Source organism: Silurus aristotelis (assembly GCF_946808225.1).
Source record: "Silurus aristotelis genome assembly, chromosome: 3".
Classification (NCBI taxonomy): domain Eukaryota; kingdom Metazoa; phylum Chordata; class Actinopteri; order Siluriformes; family Siluridae; genus Silurus; species Silurus aristotelis.
Genome location: NC_139576.1, coordinates 12,926,178 through 12,950,426, shown reverse-complemented (window position 1 = coordinate 12,950,426; position 24,249 = coordinate 12,926,178). Strand labels below are relative to the sequence as shown.

The following is a 24,249-nucleotide window of genomic DNA, read 5'->3' as shown; positions in this document are numbered from 1 at the left end:
CAACTTCTTAGTTATGAAGAATGTGTTTATGTTTGCCACCTCGGTCATATAGTGCACTACAAAATGGGCTAAAGATGGCAAAGAAACAACTATACAGAAGTGTAACTCTAGAGAATCACAAAGATCCATGTATGCAACAAAACAAAAAACTGTAAACCCCTTCCCTGAAAAAGAATACTTTGTTCACCTTTTACATTTTTTTTTTTTTTTGAGAGATGACAAGTGGCTAGTAAATCTTACACAGCAAATGTATTTATTTATTTATTAATTTTACATATTCTAGACACACAGATTCCTAATTTATTATATTAAATTAATTTAGACATGTTGAAATCTTGCTTAAATGTGTTTCTTCCTATTGCCTGTTTGTTGTAATGCTTACATTGCAGCAAAACCAACAGACATTAGTCATAGCACTTTGAAAAGGCATAACCACAAACTTCCTTTTTCACATTTAAATAAATGGGCCATTGACATATTTGCAAACTCATACAAAAGACATTATCTTGAGAGGTTATGTTATATGTGCTAGAAGGTATAAAGCTTCCCCACTGTTTAAAAGATTTAACAATACTCCTTTACTCCTCACAGATGAGTTGTGGTTACTTTATTTTATTTTGTAAATCAGTAACTTGAAAGTCTTTTGATATTATAATGATAATGCTCAAAATGCCCTGCGAATATATTATTTCTAAAACCAGTATAAAACCTTTTCATATAGTACACAGACGTAAAGATTAAAGGGTCTAAAATATCATTCATTCCATTATTAATTACATTCACGGTCACTGATATGATTTTTTTAATTACATTCAATAGATTAATATATTTTATACAGTATTTTAAATACACCATCAGTGAAAGTGTGATGGTTCACTTTAGGTGCTGCTATCTGTTACTGCTTCTGTAATACCTTTGAGTGGGGTATTCTCAATCCAAAATTTGCTATTCTGGTCCTTTTTTGAAGTAGACTTTGTCTTCTGAACTTTAATCAGCAGAATTATGATAACCACAAGCAGGACAAAAAGTGCAGGAATGAGGATAGACATCAATAGTCCAGAAGAACATGGCTGTTCATATAAATGAGCTATAAAACATTAAAGACATGAGTAAATATATAGACAGTTTAAAAATATATATATGAGAATGATTAAATTGTCTTAATTACCTTCATCATAAACATAGACACTGAGTTCTCCTGATTTGTCTTCAGCCACTTTTCGCCAGGTGTTAGCAGCTGTCTGTAGCCATTCCACAACCTGACATTGATACTGGCCATTATCAGAGGGTGCAACATTAGGCACAGTGAGTGTGTAGTGGGTGGTTCTGGGTCGGTTATACACCAGAGTTCTTTCAAGGATGGTGCTGTGTACAATGCCATCACGACTTGCATTAAAAATTATCAGGGGCTGCTCATCTTCCCGTCTCCAAGACCAGGTCACTTCAAACACAGACTTATCGCTGGATTGGGAGGTGATCTTACATTCCACCTTGAAGCCAGTCTGATGATCACTAACATTAAGAAACTGACTGGCTTTGTGTACTTGCAGCTTACTTTCTGTTCAGTGGGAATAAAACATTGGAAATAATAATCCTTATATTGTAATTCAAATTAGTCAAAGTTATCTGAAGTTAAGGTAAATTTCATTCTTATGTACAGAATTAAAAACACAGAAGTTGTTATACTCTACCTACCTACCTAGTTTGTGCACAGCAACCATAGTTGAAACCTTTTGTGGAGATCCCCTCTTTTCCCACTTGCCATCACAGCCAAGCTGATACTGTTCAACCTGGCATAAGTAGTTTCCACTATCAGATGGATCCAAATTTAAAATGGTGAGATAAAAGGTTTTGTGTGTGGGCCTGGAAAACAGTAGCCTGCCACTGAACTGCTGGTTCTCTGTTTGGTACATTAGATAACCATTATATGTATGGCTCAGTAAAACAGTGCTTGCACTGGAGCCTTGTCTCTCCACAATCCAAGTGAAAGTGTAATGGAAGGTCGGGTCCATTTGATCAATATTAATAGAACAACTCGTTTCCAACTGCTCTCCCTCTGTGTAGTTCTGATGAGTGTCAGGTGTCTCCAAAGTGAAAGTGCCTTCACTTGTTTTGATCTCGACCTCTACATTGATAGAAAGTTCTCCTGATTTGTCTTCAGCCACCTTTCGCCAGATGTTCGCAGCTGTTTGTAGCCATTCCACAACCTGACACTGATACTGGCCATTATCCGAGGAATCAACATTAGGCACAGTGAGTGTGTAGAGAGTGGTTCTGGGTCGGTTATACACCAGAGTTCTTACAAGGATGGTGCTGTGTAGAGTGCCATCACGACTTGCATTAAAAATGATCAGGGGCCGCTCATTTCCTTGTCTCCGAGACCAGGTCACTTCAAACACAGACTTATTGCTGGAGCGTGAGGTGATCTTACATTCCACCTCAAAGCCGGTCTGAAGTTCACTAACATTATGAACATGATTGGCTTTGTGTACTTGCAGCCTACTTTCTAAAAAAATGGAAAGCAAAATGATCTTTTACTTATGTTATCTACAGTAACTTATAGACATCATTACATTTACAAGCAAGAGGAAAAACATACCTATATAATGTACACTGACATTGGTTAAACCAGAATTGTCGCTCGCCATCCTTTCACATTTGCTTTTACAGTCAGCCTGATATTGATCTACCAAACAGTAATAGCTTCCACTGTCAGATGGAATGGAATTTAAGATGGACAGATGGAAGACACTAAGATGGGGTCTGGAGAAAGAAAGCCTATACTGAAGTTCTGAATCCAATACTTGGAACTGCAGACGTCCATCATGGCTGTAGGTAAGGAGCTTAAATGTAGACAAACTCTGATCTGGTCTTTGAAAAAACCAATTCAGAGAGTAACGAAATTTAGGGTCGAGTCCACCAGGCCCGAGTGAGCAGTTCAGTTTAACCTGTTCTCCCTCTGTGACATGCAGCTGAACATTAGATTTATCCATGCTAAATTCATTTTCTGATGGAAAAAAAGATAAAAAGATTAAAAAAAACAAAAAAAACTAACAACACACTTCCTCTTATAGCATCAGATGTCCTTTAACATTGCTTAAAAAAAATAATGGCAGCTCTAAAAGAAGCAGGTTTTGGCAGCATATTTAACAGCAGAAGCCCATGTTGGCAATCACAACCTTGGCATAGCATGGTGGGAAGTGGCTATGACTAAGACTGGAGGAGAATTTGGCAAGTAAAAAAAAAAGAAATACAGAGAGAAGAGCTGACATTTTGACAGATACAGGAAACAATACTAAAATGTATAAAATTAAAAATTATTATATTAAATTACAACAACAATAAACAGGTAATGTATATTGTTAGTTTCTTCTTCTAATTACATAATTGTCAAGTGTTTATTCAATCAATAATTTTGTCAATACAAGTAAAAAACAGGAAATTTATTTAAACCTTTGGCTACCACCTATAGAGATGGCAAAAGTACACCTATAGGGATGGCAAAAGTACACACATCCTTCAATCAAGTAGAAGTAAAGATACTTGGGTTTTAAAAGACTGCTAAAAGTTGAAAAAAAAAATATTGATCACGTCAATAAATAGATTAAACTAAAAGTAATAAGCCTGGTTTAAAAAGAAGTAAAAAGTATAGATATTTGTGTAAAAAAAATTGTTAAAGTAAAAAGTTTGTTTGTCTGAAGTAAAAGTTTAAACTAAATAGTAAAGTAAAATACTGATACCCAAAAAAAAAATTTTTTAAGTACAGTAACAAAGTATTTGTACGTTATTACTTCCCACCTCTGAACAACAAAAACATTTCTCACTGGCTACTTTTATGAAACACCTACTAATGAAGCCACACAGCTTACACCATTGTTTCTTTTAGAGCTAAGTCACACAATAATGTCATGAAGAAAATTATAACTATAGAATTAGGTAAACAACAGGAAAGTCTTACAGCAGAAAAATTTTGCCAGTTTAAGATTACACAATCATGTCATGTATGTAGATCACAGGCATATAATGTCCACAGAACACAGAAGGATGCTCTTGTAAATTTCGGAAATGTCTACCTTTTATTATAGACATAAACAAATTTTACACATTTGCCATGACCACTGGTGAAATTTGACAAATGGACCGGTGAATAAGCAAAAGGAAAATGATGCAATGGTGTATGCAACATACCTTTTGCAATGACATCTAGTTCCACTGTGACAGACTTTGTGTCAAGATTATACCAGATGCCATCAGGATCCTGAATCCATTCAGTTACTGAGCAGTGGTAGCGTCCACTGTCTGTTGGCTTCAACTGTTTGATCTTCAGTTGGAAGGTTTGTCTATTAGTTCTTCTCATGCTGATCCTTTCATCCATGTCCAGGTGGAGTACCCCTCCTGGTTCCATTTTCACCAGAGTCTGTCTGTCATGCATCCATGTTACTTCAAAACGGGAAGAATTCGAAGTGTCTGAGGTCACCAAGCAATCAATCACTCTGTCAATGTTGACTTGGATTTTCAGAGGGGACTTAATGGTGGTGGAGACAACCAATTTGCTGACTGAAATGCATAAAGGAATAGGACAGAATTAGATTCAGTTTATGGTGTAAACTTTTAACCTTGATTTACAGAGTGATTGGAGCACCCACTGTCCTGCACATTTGAGGGCTTTCCATGCACTAATGAAGAGCTGTTAAGTAGCCAATTAGTTAAATCAAAATTTGTTGAAAAAAAAGGAACGCAATTAAATCTGTGGAACAGCGGTCTCCAGGACTAAAGATTGGAATCTACAGACATCTAAACAGAACAAGGTCAAGAATCTTTGTCCCAAAACGTATTGCATAAATAACTGTAGTTAATTCAGATCATACCAGGTCTTCGTACATTGACGGCCAGTGGATTGGAGAGTTTTTTGGCTTTCTGAACATTTTTGTCGTAAGCATCAATCTGGCAGTCATAACGTCCCTCATGTTGCTGACTCGCTCGTAACACCTTGAGAATAAAAGTTTTGCCTGTGTTTCTCACTTGAGTTTCTATCTGATAGTCTCGCTGCTCTGCTCCACAGGATATTCCTCCAGTCTGGTCCATACAAATAATGTTTTTTGGAACAGTTGAATTGGGTTTTACAAACCTCCAAGTGACAGCTAAGAAAATATTCGGTGCTTGAACTGAGCAGATCATTTTTATTACAGAGTTCTCAGTTACAATTACATCACGACTTCTTAAACTCACTTGTACAAGAGAATCTAAAAAAGGAAAAACAAAAAGTGGACGATTAAAGCAATCACCAAGGATTAAGTGACAAATTCAGCAATACTGAAAACCTTAAAACAGTAAGTTTAAGGCAATAATCAAACATATATAGTTAAACAAAACATTGCTAAGGCTGTCAAATAATAATCATAAAATGCAAATTACATCAATGAAATAGCCAATAAATATATTTACAGTAATAACACTAGCATCAACAGTAGAATGAGAAAATTCTACAGGAAGCGTATACAGGAAAGTATATCTCAGAACTTCTTGTCGACATCCTGTTGACCCATTTTTTTCTACCTAAGCAAAACTACTTAAGCAAAATTGTGACTCACCAATAGATTTAACAGAAACTTGGCCTTGTTGTGAATGACTGTTCACTTTCTTCAGGTTGCCATTGTTCTCCATGCTCCACTCAAACACAATGCACATATAGTGACCGCTGTCAGACAAAAGAGCTCCACTTAACTCCAAAATGAAATTAGCAATATTAGAACGAAACGTACGTAAGCCCCTGTTCTGATACGGAGCCCCTACAGCTTCCATCACCCCCTCGCGACTTAGGGTTATGACATCACTGAAAGAGCTGCTTGTAGATTTTTTGTGCTGCCACACCACTGACAGCAGCCCTTTGGCTCCAGAGACACGGCAGGTGATTTGTAGTGGCTCTCCTTCGGTCACATTCACCAGCTCCTTTGTCATAACAACAGCCAAACCACTCTCTTGAATCAAAATAGAGGAGAATGACAAATTAGTGGACATACACAGTATATTTGTATAGGCACATATAAACTCATAGAATTAAAAGAAACTATTTATGCACTATTAGCACTGGTGTGATCTACTGCCACAGTTACAAACACAAAATGTTCTCTCTTAGAAAAATTCCATTTGAGTCAAAAATAACTTATCTGCATTTGTGGAAAGCAGACCTAACTGGCCATTAACAGCAGAGGGAAATTTGGTTAATTCTAATAAGTTGTTCACTTTTGCTTTAATTAACTACAGACATTTGCAGTAAACATTGTGTCTACAGTTCGAGTGTTATATTTATGAAATACAGTAAACTGAGAAAGCATATTAAAGAAAAATAACAAATAACCCATGAGTGTCTTAAGGAACACCACAAGATAAAGAGGTCAATATAAAGGAAATTTGACTTAGGTTTACTGAGAAAGTCTTCCAAAGTATGAAACAAACCACTGTAGAGCCAAACCTATAGACCGAGTTTATACGAGTTTTAAAAAATCCTAATAATAAGTTAAAAGTATCAAAAGCAGCACTAATATCCAGTAAAATGAAAACAGCACACATGATATAGTCAAGCAAGATAGTTCTTGTTTGTGACCTTTAACAAGTCAGATTTAGAACAGTATATAGAAAAACCTGACTTGGAACTTCATATAAATATTAAATTACAAAAAAAATTTATAAATGCACACATTAATACATCAGAGATAGACTTTCTTTAAGCCTACGGAGGAGAGAAATAATTTTGTCTCGGACATACTTAAAGAAATTTCGTGAGGAGAGGTCGGTCAACCCCGGAGCTAGCTAGCTTGTCTAAGCCCAGGAAAGGGTTAGTTCACCACTTCCAGACGAGTGAATACAAGTGGTACCACTGGCTTACAGCCTCTGAGGAGCGGTGCAAATTATGAGTATGTATCTCTGGTGAGTAGGTTGTATTTAATTTTCATTTTTAGTGTTATATTGTAATATTGTGTAATATTGATTCCAAACTGCTCCAGATGACGTAGGTGGCACAGTTGGGGTTGGTAGTGTAGAGGTCTGGAGTCTTAACTGGGTTTCTTGCTTTAGTAAAATGGTATTCACCCTCCATATGTGAAATGCCTCTCTCTCTGTAATGCCACACATTGTTATATTGCGTTTTTTTATAGTATTGATGGTTTCTATAATTGCGACGTGATCGTGGTGATATTAAGAGGTGGATTAAGTCGGGTACGTACCCACTTATGGCCCAGGTACCAAATGCACAGCATGCCACTGCAGAAAACAATATTAAAAGTAATCATAAAGTGTCTGACCTTTGGCCCTTATGAGCACAGTTTCCTCCCGTGATAGCTGGCTTTTTTCTTTGATGAAGGACCCAGTCTCTGATTTTTTCTCTTGTACAGATTTACACTGATAAATGCCCTGATCTTCAGCCCTTACTGGTTGAATAGTAAGTACGAAGTTTCTATCCCCTTTCTTTACAGTTCTTAGCTCACCCTCAGTTGCTCTTTTAGCATAGGTATTAGCTACAGACAGCACACCAGAGGGACCAATTTGAGCCACTTCACTGTTGTGTTTCAGCCAGGTCATGGAGAAGAAATGTCCAGGAAGATTGTGAGCCTCTATTATGCATTCAATCTCCATCATGTCTCCTTCCTCAAGGGCCGCATTCCCAACCCGAATTTGAGAAGCGAAAGATCCCACTTCATCAGCTGTGTCTGACATACAGAAAACACAGAAATCCAGATGCTAAATCTCATTTTAAAATCTCATTTATTTCACATAAAAAGACATTATTAGCAAGATGCAAGTACATTAAAAGTATTACATAACTGTTCAGTTTAAACAAACAGTATCCGATTTAGAAATGTTACCTAGAGCTTTGACCTCTATGTTGAAGACTGAGGTGTTCCTGTGGCAAATCCTAAACCAAGAGCGATCAGGGTCTTGGATCCACTCATCAGCCTGGCAGTAGATCTCACCACTGTCAGATTGCTGCACTTGATTTATCTTGAGTCTGTAGATGCTGTCTTCTATCTTCTCCATAGATATGAGCCCAGAATGGTATCTGTCGTCAAACTCTGGTCCAGGCTTCACAGTTAAATCACGGTCCAAACTGATGATGGGTCGAGTGTCGGTGCTCCCACGCACATACCATGTGACAGACAGATGAGTATGCTGGAAGGTCTGACTGGAGACTTGGCACTCTAGTTGAAGGGATTCACCCTCAGAGATGCTGTGAGATAGAAGTCCAATGTTGGATGCTTTCAGAGTATCCTCAATCACTGTGGGGAATTTTGAAATAAAATCACACTTGATATTTGACATTTTTGGCATGTAAAAAATTATAAATAAAAATGTTACCATGCAATGTTGTTTCAGCACTGTAGCTTCCATGATATGTTGTGCCTACATTTGGGGTATAACATTCATATTTTCCAGAATCTTCTGCTTTCAGGGACATGATATGGAAGAGAACTGAAGTGTCTGAAAGTCTTTCGATGTTAATGCTTTGCTCACGTACTCTTTGATAGTACATCGTATAAGCATAGTTGTTGTCATTTGTGCTAATAATCTGGATTTGAATATTTGGTTTCTCTGGTTTATAGATTGAAAAGGCAAACTCTTGTTTCCTTGAAAACTTGAGGTCACTAACATTACAGGAGATGGACATTGAAAATCCTTTTGCACGGTACAAGGGACCGTTCTGGATCTGTACTGATTGCTGACCTACACAAAAATCTGTAAAGGAAAGACAGAAGTGAAAGTGTTCAGTTATTCATATAATTTTTTCAATAATAATTGTATATATTCAGCAATGTAAGCTACAATCTTGAGATCCGAGTACATTATTTCTATTTCTTTCTTCGATGTCTGCAGGCAATATATAGATGTTAAAACTATTACTGCTCCAGAATTTTTAAAACACACTATATTGTTTTTCCTTTTGTTTCTGCTGCTTCTTACTACTCCTCCATGCACTTCTTCTCTTTCTCCATTCTTTTTTACTGTACTTGCTTGGAAGCCATATAGCCTATTTTTCAAGTGCTCAAGATAAAAATATAGTTTATACACACACTTATAAACTAAACAAAAGCTCGGCTATTCAAGTCACCTGACTAGCTGAGTAAACACATGATTTCATTACACTTTTTTTTCAGTAACCAAAGCTCACTTCTTGCTATGGGAGCTGACACAGTACCTACGCTCACTCATTTCACAGTAATTCTCTCAACCCCTTATAAACGCTATAAACATGTACAATATAATATGTACACAAAGAAATACAAAGAGACAATTCAAAGTGTCTAAGAAGTTATAAAACTTAATGCTTAGTTTTTAAAACAAGACCACTTGTGTATAGGTTTTTAGGAGATTGCTATGCCTTCACTCAAATGGTCAGCCAGTTTCTATTTTATATACACACAAACAAATGTGGAGAGAAATAGAAGATTTTGTAATGAGTTTGTGGTGGAAGAAGCAGGAAAAAATCTTTAACTCAATCTCAGAGTAGAACCATGGACCCTGGATCTTTAAGGCAGTATCTGAAATACTGTACTACAATTTTGACCAACTTGATTTACATATTTCTTGTTGTTGCATTGATTCACTGGTCACTTCCCATCCTTGTGCATTTTACTAGAAACTGGAAATACAAGTTTTCTTTTGTGTATGTAACAAATAACAACATTTTCTGTTAGAAATGCAACATTATCTGTTCTATTAAAGTTTGCAGTGAAATTATCTGTGAACTAAACCTTTTTCTCCAAGTTTTCACAATTCTCAAAGATATCATACAATTCAATGACACTCTTTTCACATTAGATTCAGAGCTTAGATTAGAAGCATAAGTTTGTCTAAAGATATGATCTTACCAGTTTGCAGTAGTCCACCAATGCCCAACAGCAGAAGGAACTGCCACACTTGAGGCTGAGGAAGAACCATGTTGAACAGCACAAGCTCAGGTTGTCACCGTAAGACAACTAATACATTTATGCAACATCTGCTCTTGTTCTAGCTGGAAATGAAGCCACCTAAAAGCCTCATACATTGAAAGAGGAAATGAGAAAAGACGTGGGTTTCCGGCAGTCAGTGCATACTAGAACTGCTAATCACTGATACCTGCTTTAGTTAAATCCTGTGTGTAGCATCAGAACCTTAAATATAGGGAAAGGACATATTCTGAAAATGGGTTGGCTGTCTAATTTTCTTTCTGCATTCGTAGCAGTACACAGTAAGTGTCAGTAAACTACAAGATCATCAAGGAGACATTTTACACTGCAGCTGTCATCTCTTGACTTGTAATGTGATTAAACCCTTAATGCATTATAATTGATTTATATTCAGTTTTACACAACACTATATAGTTCCAAAGTAGTTAGACAACTTTGCCATCTACTGGTTCTAAAGCACAGGTACAGTTTTCTAAATAGCATCTTTCATGACTTCAGTGAATAAGAGGTATTATTATTTTTTTTAACGTTTCCTTACCTTCTAATCATGTAAGGTTAGATCTGCTAGCATTTTAATGTTTGACCCTCATTTGTTCGCTGATGTGGAAGGAACTGCAGAGGATGTTGACTATAGGAATTCATTAAGTGGTATTATGGTTTTGAAAAAAAAAAAAAAAAAAAAAAAGGAGGGAGGGATACAGTTGCAAAATAAACCACATACAAATTAATGATTAAATCTAAAAAATAGTATTACATTAAAAGTATCACATTGCAATTATCATCTGGTTATTTAATTATACATAATAACCAGAAGTCAACAAAGAGAAGAGCGAGAAGATAGGGAAAAAACAACAACAACAAAAAAAAAAAATCACTAAAAAAGAAAAACCAGCACAACAACAAGGTCTTATATATGTTCAAAAACAAGGTCAGATCAGCTAAAAACAGGTCTTCCTGTAACTCAGAAAGTTAAAACACGTGGCTCACCACAAATATCTTAATGAGTTCAGGTACCAGACCCCTGCATGTCTGTAACAGCAACTGTTTTAGAAAAAAAATAACATTGTCTGAGAATATACTCATTTTTTAATAGAAAATTTTCTATACTCATTCTTAAATATTCTTTATGTGGTCTTCAACATTCACTTGGACTATCAAAATGCTTGAAGAACATATTAAACCATAGTCATAGTAGTAGGAAAACATGAAACGTAGTATAGGAAAACATGAAAAAGTTCCTGGTGGCTTAAAGATGTCCTTGTTCTGGCAAAGAACAGGGGGTGGAGACATCATCACAGACAATCTCTACTAAACATGTGCAGGGGAGTGAGGACCTCTACAAGTATTACTGAGCCATGAAAGAAAGACACCTTCCCCATCAGGAGGGATTGCTAGAAATCTTGGATGTTTTGAACTATCTGGATTGTGTTAATATAAAAATAAATAAAAAAGAAGCATATGATGAAAGTTTAAAAAAAAGGGTTAATCAATGAGTGAAGATGTAATGGAAAAGCTAAAAAATGAACACAGAAACATGTGATAATTAGTGAGATGTTTCAATGGCCACTAAGACATGCATCATGAATAAAAAAGATAAGAAAAATAGCAATTTAGAACATGCAGATGGGTTACGATGAGATTATGGAGAAGAAAGAAAGAAAAACAAGAGGAAGGAAAAAAGAAAAAACATGAAACAACCTTTTGGTCATTGAAAACCTTTATTCTGGTATAAATTTTGAGGAATTGTATCCTGTTTTATGTATTAATCCTTGTTTAAAAATCCATTTAATTAAAAGTCAGAAACGTGAGTGCAGAAAAGATGCACTAGGTTGAGAATCGATTTCAAACTTAGATGTTTTAAAACATTCCCCAAAATACTAATTAAACAGCAATAAAACATCAAATCTTAAAAGTGATCTTAAAAAAAAAAAAAAAAAGTCCCATCATGCAGCAGTACAGTGCAGAATATTTGTATGTTCTGGGTCAGCTTCATCCTAAAGAATTCTTTACAAACAAGTACATAATCCTACTTTAAATCAATACAGCCAAGCTCATACTGTAGATGGATTCTCAGTCACATAATAGAAGACTGCTGGACAACAGCTGTTGCTTTCAAAGCAGACGAGGACATAAGACGTAATGGACAAGAGCGGTTGAGTGCAGTTTCAGGGCAATGACAGTGCAGCTGTTCTATTTTCGGGGGGGGGGGGGGGGGGGGGGAATAATAACTGGAGATAATAATGCATTTTAAAATTAGTAAATGACTGCATTAGTATGTAAGCATTATATTGAGGAAAGTGAGCATTTGTGAGCATGAGGTGGAACATTATTTATCAGGGTTTTTTGAAAGGCCAGCATGTTGTATACAAGGAGGACACACTTTCTCCCGCATAGTGCCCAGTTCAAGTAACTGATCATTAGGACAATAGGGTCTAGCTTGTAGCCAACCATTCCCTAATAGATTGCAGTGTGTGCAAAAGAAAGAGGGGTGCATTGTGGAAGCAGATCAGGAAACGATGCCCCCAGCCATTAGTGATGGTCAGCTGGATTCCTGAATAACACTCTTCTGAACAGCAGGACTCTACTCTGACTGACAGGCAGGCTGGTTAGATGCAGGATATGCATGGCTGATGTCATGACAGGGGCTGAATCTGAAATGGGCATGGAGCAATGAAGGGAGAATGAAAGCAGAATCTAGATTATGCTTTCCTACTTGTTCCATGTGTCTTGTGTAGCAGCAGCTCTTTTACAAGAGCTCTTCATACAGGAATAAAAATCTGCTCCTCGTTATGTAGCTCTGATAGCTGATGCACCACAGTGCAGTTCTATGCCTTTAGGGAGATAAAGATGTTATTCCTGATGAAATGCTTCCCAAAACTTTGAAACCCAGGACAGCTTCTGAGAACAGTCATTAAGGTGGATGGGGCCACCATCAGCAAAATAATCCTGAGTTACGGCAAGTGCGTCTCACTGGAGCGACCACATCCTCCTCAGTGCACGTAAGTAGTAAAGATTCTCCTTTTCTCCCTTGAAACAGTGCACTCACACATATTTGAATACTTGTGGCTCAATACAATTTATAAGAACATTAGCAGCCATGCTATCTCGAAGTGGGTTAAAGTAAAAAGAGTTCACATTAGAAGAACGAGGACTGGTTTGGGCCATGCGGATCAGTCCATCTCCATCTCCATGAGCTTGCTGCGTGGTGTGTGCATCGGGTTTCTGGAGAAGCAGCAGCGGGAAGTGATAAATCCAAGAACAATGGACAGTAGAGCAACAACTAGAGCTGCTCCAAGGCCATATAATACTGGGCTCTTCATTGAGTCCCACACTGAAAAAACACAAAAAGAGTATTAAGGGGGAAAGAAAATTTTCACAAAGAAAAACACAAAAAATTATGGATGGATCAAGTTTGTGCAAAAGTAATTAACCAATTTGCAGTTGTCTTTGCAAATACTATATGCATGTATGTTACACAAGATGAAACGATCCGTACATGCTAGGTTGATGGCAAGAAAGGCTGGGGCAGAGGTGAGTGTCTGCCCCTCATTCCAAAGTCGAGTGTCAGGAGAGAAATGCCAGAGCTTGGCTGTGCAGTAGTATGAGCCCATGTCCCTATCCTGAATGTGGTGAACAGTGAGCACAAACGTGTCCCTGTTTGTGCGCTCTAAACTATACTGCGAGCTCCCGTTTTCTCTGCTCTTCTTTACCACTCCCCAGTGATCCATGCTGATCAGGGAAACATCACCATTCTCCATCGCCTGTACTGGACTCTGGAACCATTCAACGTCATATGCCACCTCACCTGAGGGTTAGGAAGAAAAAGAAATTAACATCTTAGCACAAAGAGGAAGAGAGATTTTTTTAAATAGACCAGTGTCTTAAAAAATAAATTAACATAAAAGGTATTTCCAATATATTTACATATCTAAGAGGGATAGTGTTAAAACCTAGTAGACGGAGACTCAATAAGGCAGGTCCCTGCATGCATGCTATCTGCTATGTGAGGAATCTCCACAAAGGCCATGGTGTATTGCTATGCACTGAGCTGCCACACCTCTGTATGCTTTTACCAGAGCAAAGTGATTTTGTCCACAGAGACTTACAAACAGATGCATTAACAGAAAGATAAAATAATAAAAAAATCATATTATATACTACATAATTATTACAGTCTTCTCCAAATAAATTGGAACAGCAATGCAAATTCTTGTCTCTGCTACACTGTTGCACTCGACATTCTAGATGAAAAGATGGACGAGACATACTTCGGGTTTGCGGTTGAAAAATAAACAATTAAAGATCAGAATTGTAGCTTTCATTGCTTGATATCTTTTTTTGATAAACAACGGCTGATGACAACCATTATGAGAACTGAAATGTTGAAAAAAAAAAACAGTCAGTGACAACACAAACATTCTCTTCTGAGCTGGGGTGAAGCCATCACAATCTACCATTTGAAGAAAACCCCAAGAGCACTCAGCTCCCTGACCTGCAGTCTGTCTACAAAAAACAGTGTTCAGCCAAGGCCAAGAATATAGTGAAGGACCTCAACCATGCAAACAATAACCTCTTCTGTGTTACACTTCTCTTCTCTGAAGGCCAAAAGGGACAGAATGAGGAGGAGCTTCTTCCCAATGCCCCCAACCAGGAGAACACCAAGATCAAGAGATTGGACTAATTGTACAAAATGTTTTGGCACTTAAACACATATTGTGCAAGTAATTACATCTGCACAAATAAACACAAATTAAGTTATACTGTTTCTGCTTTCCGGAATTTAAATGTGTACGTGTGTGTAAATTGCACAAATTATTACTTTTTTATTCTTATAGCCAAAAAATAGAAATGATCACTTAAAAATCTCTTTTACCAAATGATTCACATACAAAATTTAATTAGAAATAGCTGACCATGGCCTAGCTACAATGGAAAGAACATGATTTTCCAAGATGTCTGTGTTAAAGCATTTCACATTATTGTGCAATTTGCTTTTTATGGACTGGTGAGCTCACTCGCTTCTATTACAATGTACAGTCCTAAACTGGGAGTGAGAAAACGGCAGGAGCAGAGAACTCAGACAAGAATAGCAGGCGCTTTCTATGAACCAAAGATAATTTCAGGGCCTTAGGGGAGAACAATGACCCTTATTCTCAATCTATAAATAACAACTAGGCCAATATTAGCCTTGAAATGAGCGTGCCATTCTGTATAAAGTCTACATGAAACAAGAGACATATGCAATGGGAAACCTGCCATTACATATTGGTATTTCAGTTTGGACATGTATTGCTCTACTGGTGGGTCAATTCACTAGACAGAAGAGAAAACTGGTCAGGCTTAATGTGAGTGTTAAGCAGGGGCAATTCAGACCTGAATCAATGCATTATACCCTAGAGCAGGCATTTATGCAAATAAAGCACTTAAAAAAAAAGCAGTTATAATATAATTTGTAGATTATATAATTACATAAGTTTTTTTAATACTGCTGAAAAAAAACTGCACAACCAAAAAAAAGCACGATGTGAGTCAATGTTATGTATAAAATGAACAAATTATCTAAAAATAACCTTAAAATAATAGATAGATCATTTGTCCTAAGAAGTGGGAAAAGGAGTACACAGTCTGACAAAACTGGTGTCACTAAGAAGGGAAAGAGAATCGCTTTGTATTACTTAGCAACGCAATATCCTTCAACAATGAGCCTTCTGTAAATATGCTTCAACAGCACAACTTAAATGAGACATATGCAATGTCTTATTTGAATAAAACCTAGAGAAGCAACCCTCCACAAATCTATTCCAATATAAATGTACAAAATACCCTTGCAAAAAAAAGATCTAAATATGTGATAAGCTGTAAGAACCTAGTCCAATTTTATTTTCTTGGTAAATCTTTAACATACTGATAAATTTACTATTTCTACCCCAATCATTTGTACTAAAAAAATCTATCACCTCTACTTGCTTTAATTCTGAGCAAATCTTCTTTTGCTAATATACCCAGTATAGCTACTTGCTGAAAACAAAAAAATCTCTCTACTTTCAGACATTTGATATTTGTTTTCTTAGGAGCTTTGGACATATTTCTTACAATACAAATGACCAAATCTACTTGCCTGTGTTAGATGTGGCCCCTTGTACAGACATGATGCACTTAACTTTGACTGTTTCCCCAGGCAACACCTGAGTACTGTCCGAATAAGTAGACACATTAAATACTGGACCTGTGAGGGAAATGGAGGAGAACACAGATTTTAAGGCCACATGCTTGCTTACTGACTCATTCTTAGGAAATTAAACAGTCAGATTAGTAATGTAATGGAGAAAACTGTAAGATGGTATTTCTAAGCCTTTTTAAAACATCTTTTGAGACAAGACATTTATCACTCTGTCCTTGCCCCACTTAACAGCTCAAGTATACAGTCTTTACCCAACAGGACATACAGACACACAAAGAAAAAGACTGAAGGGCTATATAAACACAGGTGATATTTACCCTGAGGGAGTTCCTATCTAGGGCTAATCAGGACAATGAGACCAACAATAAACAATGAACTATAAAAACTATAAATACCAGTAACACTCACACAATCACAACTGGTCTAAATGTAAATTGCATGGTGATACCTGTATCAGCAAAGGCAAGCTGTATTTTTTTGGATTCGGCACTGACTCCTCTGTTCAGTGTGTTGCTCTGATCACGTGTCCAGGCTGTCACATCACAGTAGTAGAAGCCTCGGTCAGAGACTCGAGCCCCATACAGACGGAAGCTATACTCTAATAGGCCAATCTTATCCAGAGCCATGCGATCAGCACGGCTGGGCACAATTCCTTCCTCCAGCTGCAGTATGGAGTCAGCACTCAGCGATAGAACTTTCCGTGACTTTCCACTCTCCGTCTCTTGGAATCGAATGAGCACCGAATAGCTGGGGTTTTGTATGTTTTGGCCAGTCACCTCGCATCTTAATTCAAATGTGGAGCCGCCTGTCATGGCACTTCCTGCTTGAGCAGCTGTCACACTGAGCACTGGTGCTGCAAACAAAAGGTTTAAATGTTAACGCCAAAACATTCCATGTGTGTTCTACATTAAAGTACAGTCAAAAATCAAACCGACTGCTGACATGCCACCAAGCCTCAAGTAAAACAAATTAACCACCACTACTAGAAATTATTGACCGTGTTACTCCACGGAACTGGAATCTGAGGCTTAGTGGAATAAAAAGTGGATATGGTCCAATCTCCAACAGAAAGATCTTTGTGTATCCAAAGATTTGTCAACCAGACCTGATTCTTTCTACAATTAAAAACTTCTTATATTCATTAATGATTTCATCATGAAACAGAGGTCATAACATGCATCATCTGCTTTCATGTCAACTACTGTGACCTTGGTGATTTAAATGAACTTGTAGCAGTGACGAATGAATAAGCAAATAAGGACCCAAAAATGCAGAAACAAAACATTTGTATAGTTGCCAACAATCTAAAAGTTGTTTTATTCCACAGATATCAAACAAAACTATGAACTGAACTAAGCATAGTTTATTCACAATTTAATCATGTCAATGATTCATTTTAACATCAGAAACTTTAAAATGAGCGTGTCTGAAATGGTCAACTACACAAAGATAGAATAAGGGAGCTTTCTGCTTACTCTTTGAGGACCACTGGACTTCGACTGGAATGGACTTGAGCTCTTTGGCCTTGTTCCAATCTCCCTGGTGGCCACGGGTCCAGGCAGCCACACTGCAGGAGTAAAAGCCCTTGTCCTTATCCTGAATGTGCAGCAGTTGCAGGCTGAAGGTGCCCAGACTGCTGTGAGTCACTGCTATAAGTCCATTAACCAGCCGCTGCCGATACAAGTCTCCTGGCACTAGTACCCCTTGATAATCAATGGACGCGATAGTGGTTACAGTTTGAGATGTGCCTTCCGGCATATTAGCATAGGACCAGGTGACAGCCAGTCGCCCATCCTGCATGTTCAGTAGGTCAGTCACCTCACAGAGCAGCTCAGTGGGGTCATCTGTGAACTGGGGGATCTTAGAGGCTGTGAGACCCACCTTAAAATCTGGTTCTGCGATACAGAGAAATAAGAAATATTCACTGAATATTAGTAAAAAGCAGAACCCTGCTAAATTCATATGTTGACAAAAGTCCACATCCGCTTATCTGGCATGCCATTGCAATAAGAAAGGTGGGTGGTGCTTTACATGTGACCTGTGATCAAACCGCCTAATGTTGGAAGAATATTACAAAGGATTTACATTCATTCTTGCTCCAGGTCTCGCTGTTCAGTCTCTGCACATTCACAGGAACAGCCAGACCTCGGTAGATGTAAAACTTAACTTCATGGAATTACGAAACAAAAACTATGATTATATCTTCTATATGATATTTAAAGAGCATTCAGCACACAGACACTAATGAACACTTTGGTCTGAGAAGGAACTACTGCAGCACGTTACTTCCTTTTCTAAATAGGAAGAGGAACAGCCCACAGGCCACAGCTGTACTGTTTCTTCCTCTAACTTTTGGTAGGTGTCCAGAAGAAAGAAATGTACAAAGGGGAATGAGCTACAATAAGCAAAGGCTCATCAGGACTAGGATCACAGGGAGAAACAGTACAGGATAAGAATATGAAGTCAAACATAACAAACCCCCCCCCCCCCCCCACAAAGTTAAAAATTAAACAAAAAAAATTGGACTAACTAAGCATCATTTTATAAAACTTTTGTCAAATTGGAAATTTGTTTAAAAGTCATATAACTGGTGTTGCTGGCTTTCAGAGCAGGAAGTGATACCACTAAAATCAAACCCAACATCACATACTATCTCAAAAAACAAACAAACAAAAAAAAATCGATGCATATCATAGTAATATGAAAACACATTTTCAATATCTACACTAAAGCTTATAAAACTTGAATTCTTTCCCAAACACAGGTGCACTATACTGCAAGCTGGCTGCTAAACATTTTATCGAAATAAATATATAAAAGAACGTTCTACGAGGTGGGTATTTACGACAGCTACAGCTTTTTAGAGGGAAAACGAAAGGAACTTCTTGGAAATACTTGGGAGTTTCTGCAGCTCCAGGCAGTTTACAGAATAATGACACAAGGTGGACAACACGTTATACAAGACTGTTTTTCAAATGTAAAAAAAATTCAACACGGTACATCGCATGCAAGACATTCTTTTACACAGTGCAAAGGATCCAAACTATATATATGTAGTTCACTTTGCAGTACTATTAACAAATGGCACTCCATTTTACTCAAAACAAAAGATCTGACAAACACCAGACACTGCATAATCACGTGTTCTCATATTTTGTGACCACAAGAGGTCTAACAGGTTTATTTCTATAGTGACTAAGATTTATACAACTCACTGGTGAGACTAGTCATGAAACTTGCAAATATATGCCCAGTACATTTAGTTTTTAAGCCACAGAAAGTAGAAATGCATGGGATAAGATCACTGTGTATGAGGTAAAACACAATCCAGTGAGTGTTGTAGACAAAATGCTGGAACTAGTCGAAAAACAGGAATAGGAATAACTGGATTTTTGAGACAGAGGGAAGCAAAAACAAGCTAAGAATTAAATCTGGAAAGAAAAACACAAAAAACAGAATTATTCTTACCAAGCTGTGTTACCCAGACTTGGATAGGATCAGAGGTTTTCTCAGCGGCCTTATACCATCCCCCAGTGCCCTGAGGCAACCAGAATTTCACTTGGCACGAGTACAAGCCGGAGTCTGAGGGCTGCAAATTGGGTAAAAGAAGCCTGAAAGTGCCTGGCTGAATCCGACTCATGCCCACAAGCTCAGACCCACTCAGCACTTGGCCATCACGTCCAACATGGAGCAGCACTCGCTGGTTGTCCGAGTCGGTAGATCCCTTAACCAGCCACACCACCTCCATGCCCAGAGAAAGCAAGCCTTTAGCAGCTACTGAGCAGGTCAGGTTTAGAGTGTCCTTTACGCTGAGTGTAGCATTGTTCTCCAGAGTAACAACCAAGGACTGGGCTAAAGCAACAGAGAACCAACTCAATTATAAAGATTATAGCTAGAGATATAAATATTATAGGAATAAGAGATAATGCCTAAATGTAATTTATTAAGACAAGATCTTTGTGAACACTGGGTGATTCTCCCTTAACACTGCTTTGGTCTGAACTGAATGAAATGCCTGTAAATGCAGGGGAGTTTTTAATAAAATGCTATGAAAAGGTCATGTTGTGCTTCATAATTAAAAATTATACAATGGGCTCTTAATCTGAGGCCTAGAAATGATTTTAGATTTAAATCAGAAGCTATTTGGCACTGTAGATCACACCAACACATTCCACAAAATGTAGACAGCAGACACAAAACAATCAATCATTCAATGAAACTTGCAGTTCTATTTGCATAGCAATAACCATTAAAAAAACAAAAACAAAAAAACCAATCAATTTGTAATTTATATATCACATTATATATCGTATATATACCTACATACATACCTACATACATACACACACATATATATATATATATATATATATATATATATATATATATATATATATATATATATATATATATATATATATACATACACACACACATACATACACACACACATATACGTGTGTGTGTGTGTATTTTATATATAATATATATATATATTTTTTTTTTTTGTTAATTTGACTTTTCAGTTCAAACATTGGTGGAAAAAAATAGCCCACTGTGTTACTCACCTAAGGGTGTGACTGAAACATTCCCCATTTCTTCACTCCTTTCTAGAATTTTCTGCCAGCCCTTCTCTCCCCTGGGCTGCCTTGTCCACTCTCTGCCTGTACATACATACGCACCCTGATCCGTTGGTTTTAGCCCCTTCAAATTCAAGCTATAATTGCCACCGCCAGAGAGCCCCAATATAAGTTCACCATCTGCATAACGCTGGGCAAAGTTTTGTCCCAACTTCATTTGATCATCTGGTCCAAATGTCAAGAGCTCTTCCAATGGTGCAGCCCCTTTTCTAATAGACCAAGTGACAGACAGGGAAGTGTATGCTGAGAAGGACCGTTTGATGTTGCACTGCAGATTCACTGACTCGCCTTCGGAGACTGTCGGCTGAGAAATCGCTGGAGTCACTTTTAAAGAGTCACCAATAACTGTACAAAAAAATTATTACACTTCATTTATATCTTTAAAACAGATTAAATGTCTGTTTGAATATACAAAGTCACACAATGAACTAATAACTTCACTGGAAAAACATTTCCGAAACTTGACCATGTTAACCAAATAAGTAGGAATATTATAGCATGAAAAATCCTTGTTCATTTTTATTCAGAAAAACCAGTGTCCTATTTTCATAGATTCAGATTGTTGCTCAGGAGATACTCATTCCGAGATGTCTCATCACAATGTATGTTGTCAACTTTCTATGTAACATTTGTATATCGATAAGGAATCATATTTAGTAACGCTCCCATCCTGAAACTCAGTTTCAACATCTACCCAAGCCCTAATGTAATGATGTCTTAGGCTAAGCTCAGTCATGCAGCTGGAATGAAAACTCCCTGCAATTTCCTGTAGTCACTTTCCCAATCCCTACAATTAGCTAACAAATCCAAAAGCAGTCATTGGGGAAAAAACTGACTCAATAAGAACAAATGAATATATTTCCTGTAAACATTACATATAGTTAGTTGTATTTATTTTTATGTAATCCTTGTTTTTATTTTTAATGGAACCACTGACCCCATTTGATTTTTAAGGTTTATAAATATCTTCATTAGGAACAGCAATGCAAAAACAAAACAAAACAATACAACAACCCACCTTTAAGCTCGACCTCCGCTAAGTAGTTCCCTTTGATGACCGAATCGGTGCTGGGTGTGCTGCATCGATAGGTGGCGCTGTCTGATGCCCTGGCCTTTTTAATTGTCAGCTCTACTGCATTATTTGCCAGTTTTGTAATACCAATATCACCACTGTTCACCCGGTCTTTCATCGATGCATCTGTGAACATCTGATCGAAAGTGGAGACGAGATCGATTTCCCTTTCCTGCACCAGTGTCCATTCAAAGTCCTGTTCAGGCGGCCCCTCATACTCCGACACATCACAACGAATCGACACAGTCTGGCCCTCGACACGCACCAGTGGACCAGTGGGCACTTTCACCACCCTGCTCTCACACAGCACAGCTGAAACAGAGTTATGGAAATAAGTTATAGCATTTGCCTTTTATCTCGCTGTTGCCATCTTTGAGTTGTGCTTACCTACATGTATTATACACTAACAGTGGGGGGAAAAAACATTCCAATCTAAAATGGCTCTATAGTGACATTTTCTGCCATTTTAAACAACTATTACACATAACATATGTTCAGGAAGAAATCTGAGAGAAAAATGCATTTGCACAGTGATGCGGTTCTCCATCTTTAGTTGTTGTAGATTTGCTACAGCCATCAAAACTAGGGATATTTAAGTAGGTTAATAATGATATCACTCCATATAGGCTAAAAGAAAGTGAAAAATAGGGTAGAACTGATAAGCAAACTGCCAATACTGTCAGGACGAATCAGGATGAACTGCACCTAGTCAAGCCCTAAGCCCCTGTACAGTACAGGGGGAGGATGATTTGATTTGATTTTGATGACGTGGATGAAATGAATTAGACATTTCATTAAAAGGTTACACAGGTGTACTACCCTATTCGTTGGTAACGTAAAAACTTTGCTTCGAATTAATGATAAGAGATTGATACTAACAAGCAAAAACTGTTACAACTATTAGCACACCGTATAACAAGGCCTTGTAGCTGGCACTTCAGGCAAGGTACCAGAATCAAGAGGCACTATTTCAATGTCAATATAAAAACACACACCATCTATGGACATGTTAATTGTATCCAGCCTTTATTTGGTCCTTGTCCTGCTCTAATGACTGAATCAGGAAACACGCTACCATAATAAATGTTTAAAATTTTTCCATGGTGTAGTTATAAACAAACGCAGACAGCCGAGAAAGCAGCAGAGTCAAACTCAAATAAATCAAGGACTGAGCAAGATCGTAATAACCCGGAGACTATTTCTGAAAAGAAGAAACAAAAACAAAAAAACGGAACAAATAAAAAGGTAATGAAACAGAAGTAAGCAGAGACAGCGGACATGCAAAGGCTTGCCTCCACATGTACTGATGGCACGTTTCAAGCCGAAGAGAGCAGATAAGTAAAGATAAGCAAAGAAACATGACAATTAACACCACTTTAGCCAAATAAAGTCAGAGAAATTATCAGATTAGTTTTTCAGACTTACATTTTTATTTACTGGAACATATGGTTTCTTCCAGTTCCTGTTTCTTAGTGTTAACTATTGATACACCCCCCCCCCCCCACACACACACCTAAATACCACATACACTTATTTACTTATCAGTAAAGACCAAAGTAAAACCAAAAGGTTTAATGAGACTATAATGCCTTAAATGCCTAAAATCTTTTGTACAGATTTAATCTGGTGTAAATGTAATCAAATGTGTTTTTTTTCCAGGCTGTTTGTTTTCTAGTAAATAAAAGGGAAGCTCAAGGAAGTAGTAGTTGATGTGTTAAAAAAAATAGTTGCTACTGTATTGCTATTAAGTCATTACTTATAATAGTAATAATAATAGTAATAATAATAATCCAGATACCCAGAGAAACTGATAGTTTGAAATGAATATTTAATTACATTGTAACGTAAAACAGAGATTGCGGTTTCTTCAAATTATCCTGGCTTCCTCCCAAAACACTTCATTCAGACAACGAGAACATTTTATATATTTTTTTGTCTTATCCAAGATATTTAGTTGCTAGCAGTAAGAGATATGAAGTAAGTGTAACTCATGGATATAACCCTGGCTTTTTAAACACGTTTGAGAGAGGTGAGATGAGAGGTGTTTTCACTATGAAATAAGAACTTTGTACACAAATAAGACAAAAGGAGTGCAATTCGGTGAGTAGCAAATCAACTCACCCAGCGCCATGAACGAAATGAAAAGACGAGAGGCGCCTTTTTCTTTTCGCATCTTTAAAGAGGCTCTTAGGATTTTCCCACGGGATCGCCTTTGTGAACGCGGACCGCGCTCTGTCCTAGGGGGTAAACCTTCCTCGGTCACTCGGCGCAAAAGCAACGCTTCAGTGGCGCAAAACGGCGTCCAAATTCTTCGGGAACCGTAATCCGAAAAAACCCGCACAACTCAAAAGTTCAACTGATACAATTACACACATGTTTCGTGACTATTACCTACAGCACTCTACGTGTAGCAGT

General features: G+C 37.5%; 2 protein-coding genes across 3 annotated transcripts; both read right to left on the bottom strand.

Annotated features, from left to right (window-relative positions):
* Positions 1-252: 252 nt before the first annotated feature.
* On the bottom strand, positions 253-10,971 carry cd101 (CD101 molecule). Of its 2 annotated transcripts, XM_083536900.1 has the most exons (11): positions 9,864-10,971; positions 8,353-8,730; positions 7,863-8,273; positions 7,302-7,706; positions 5,592-5,978; positions 4,869-5,243; positions 4,189-4,557; positions 2,600-3,007; positions 1,700-2,506; positions 1,169-1,558; positions 253-1,087 (listed from the first exon to the last, which is right to left on the bottom strand). In XM_083536900.1, the coding sequence occupies exons 1-11, from the start codon at positions 9,931-9,933 to the stop codon at positions 879-881; spliced, it is 4,209 nt and encodes a 1,402-aa protein (XP_083393026.1). In that variant the 5' UTR covers positions 9,934-10,971; the 3' UTR covers positions 253-878. The 2 variants fall into 2 exon arrangements, with proteins under 2 accessions (XP_083393026.1, XP_083393027.1); XM_083536901.1 differs by lacking the exon at positions 1,700-2,506.
* A 669-nt stretch (positions 10,972-11,640) lies between these two features.
* Positions 11,641-24,089, bottom strand: ptgfrna (prostaglandin F2 receptor inhibitor a). Its single transcript, XM_083536971.1, has 9 exons — positions 23,956-24,089; positions 21,781-22,146; positions 20,691-21,107; positions 19,591-19,974; positions 17,598-18,017; positions 16,571-16,975; positions 16,060-16,167; positions 13,438-13,746; positions 11,641-13,272 (listed from the first exon to the last, which is right to left on the bottom strand). Exons 1-9 carry the CDS (start codon positions 24,005-24,007, stop codon positions 13,112-13,114), a joined length of 2,622 nt encoding a protein of 873 aa, XP_083393097.1. The 5' UTR covers positions 24,008-24,089; the 3' UTR covers positions 11,641-13,111.
* Positions 24,090-24,249: the final 160 nt, after the last annotated feature.

Coding starts and splice junctions, on each gene's coding strand:
- cd101 (XM_083536900.1), bottom strand. CDS start 9,933: ATGGTTCTTCCTCAGCCTCAAGTGTGGCAGTTCCTTCTGCTGTTGGGC. Junction 5,979..7,301: donor TGTGCTCATAAGGGCCAAAG/GTCAGACACTTT, acceptor TTTTGATTCAAG/AGAGTGGTTTGGCTGTTGTT. Junction 1,559..1,699: donor GGTTGCTGTGCACAAACTAG/GTAGGTAGGTAG, acceptor CCCACTGAACAG/AAAGTAAGCTGCAAGTACAC.
- ptgfrna (XM_083536971.1), bottom strand. CDS start 24,007: ATGCGAAAAGAAAAAGGCGCCTCTCGTCTTTTCATTTCGTTCATGGCG. Junction 18,018..19,590: donor AGTCTGGGTAACACAGCTTG/GTAAGAATAATT, acceptor TCTGTATCGCAG/AACCAGATTTTAAGGTGGGT. Junction 16,976..17,597: donor AGTCCAGTGGTCCTCAAAGA/GTAAGCAGAAAG, acceptor TTTTGTTTGCAG/CACCAGTGCTCAGTGTGACA.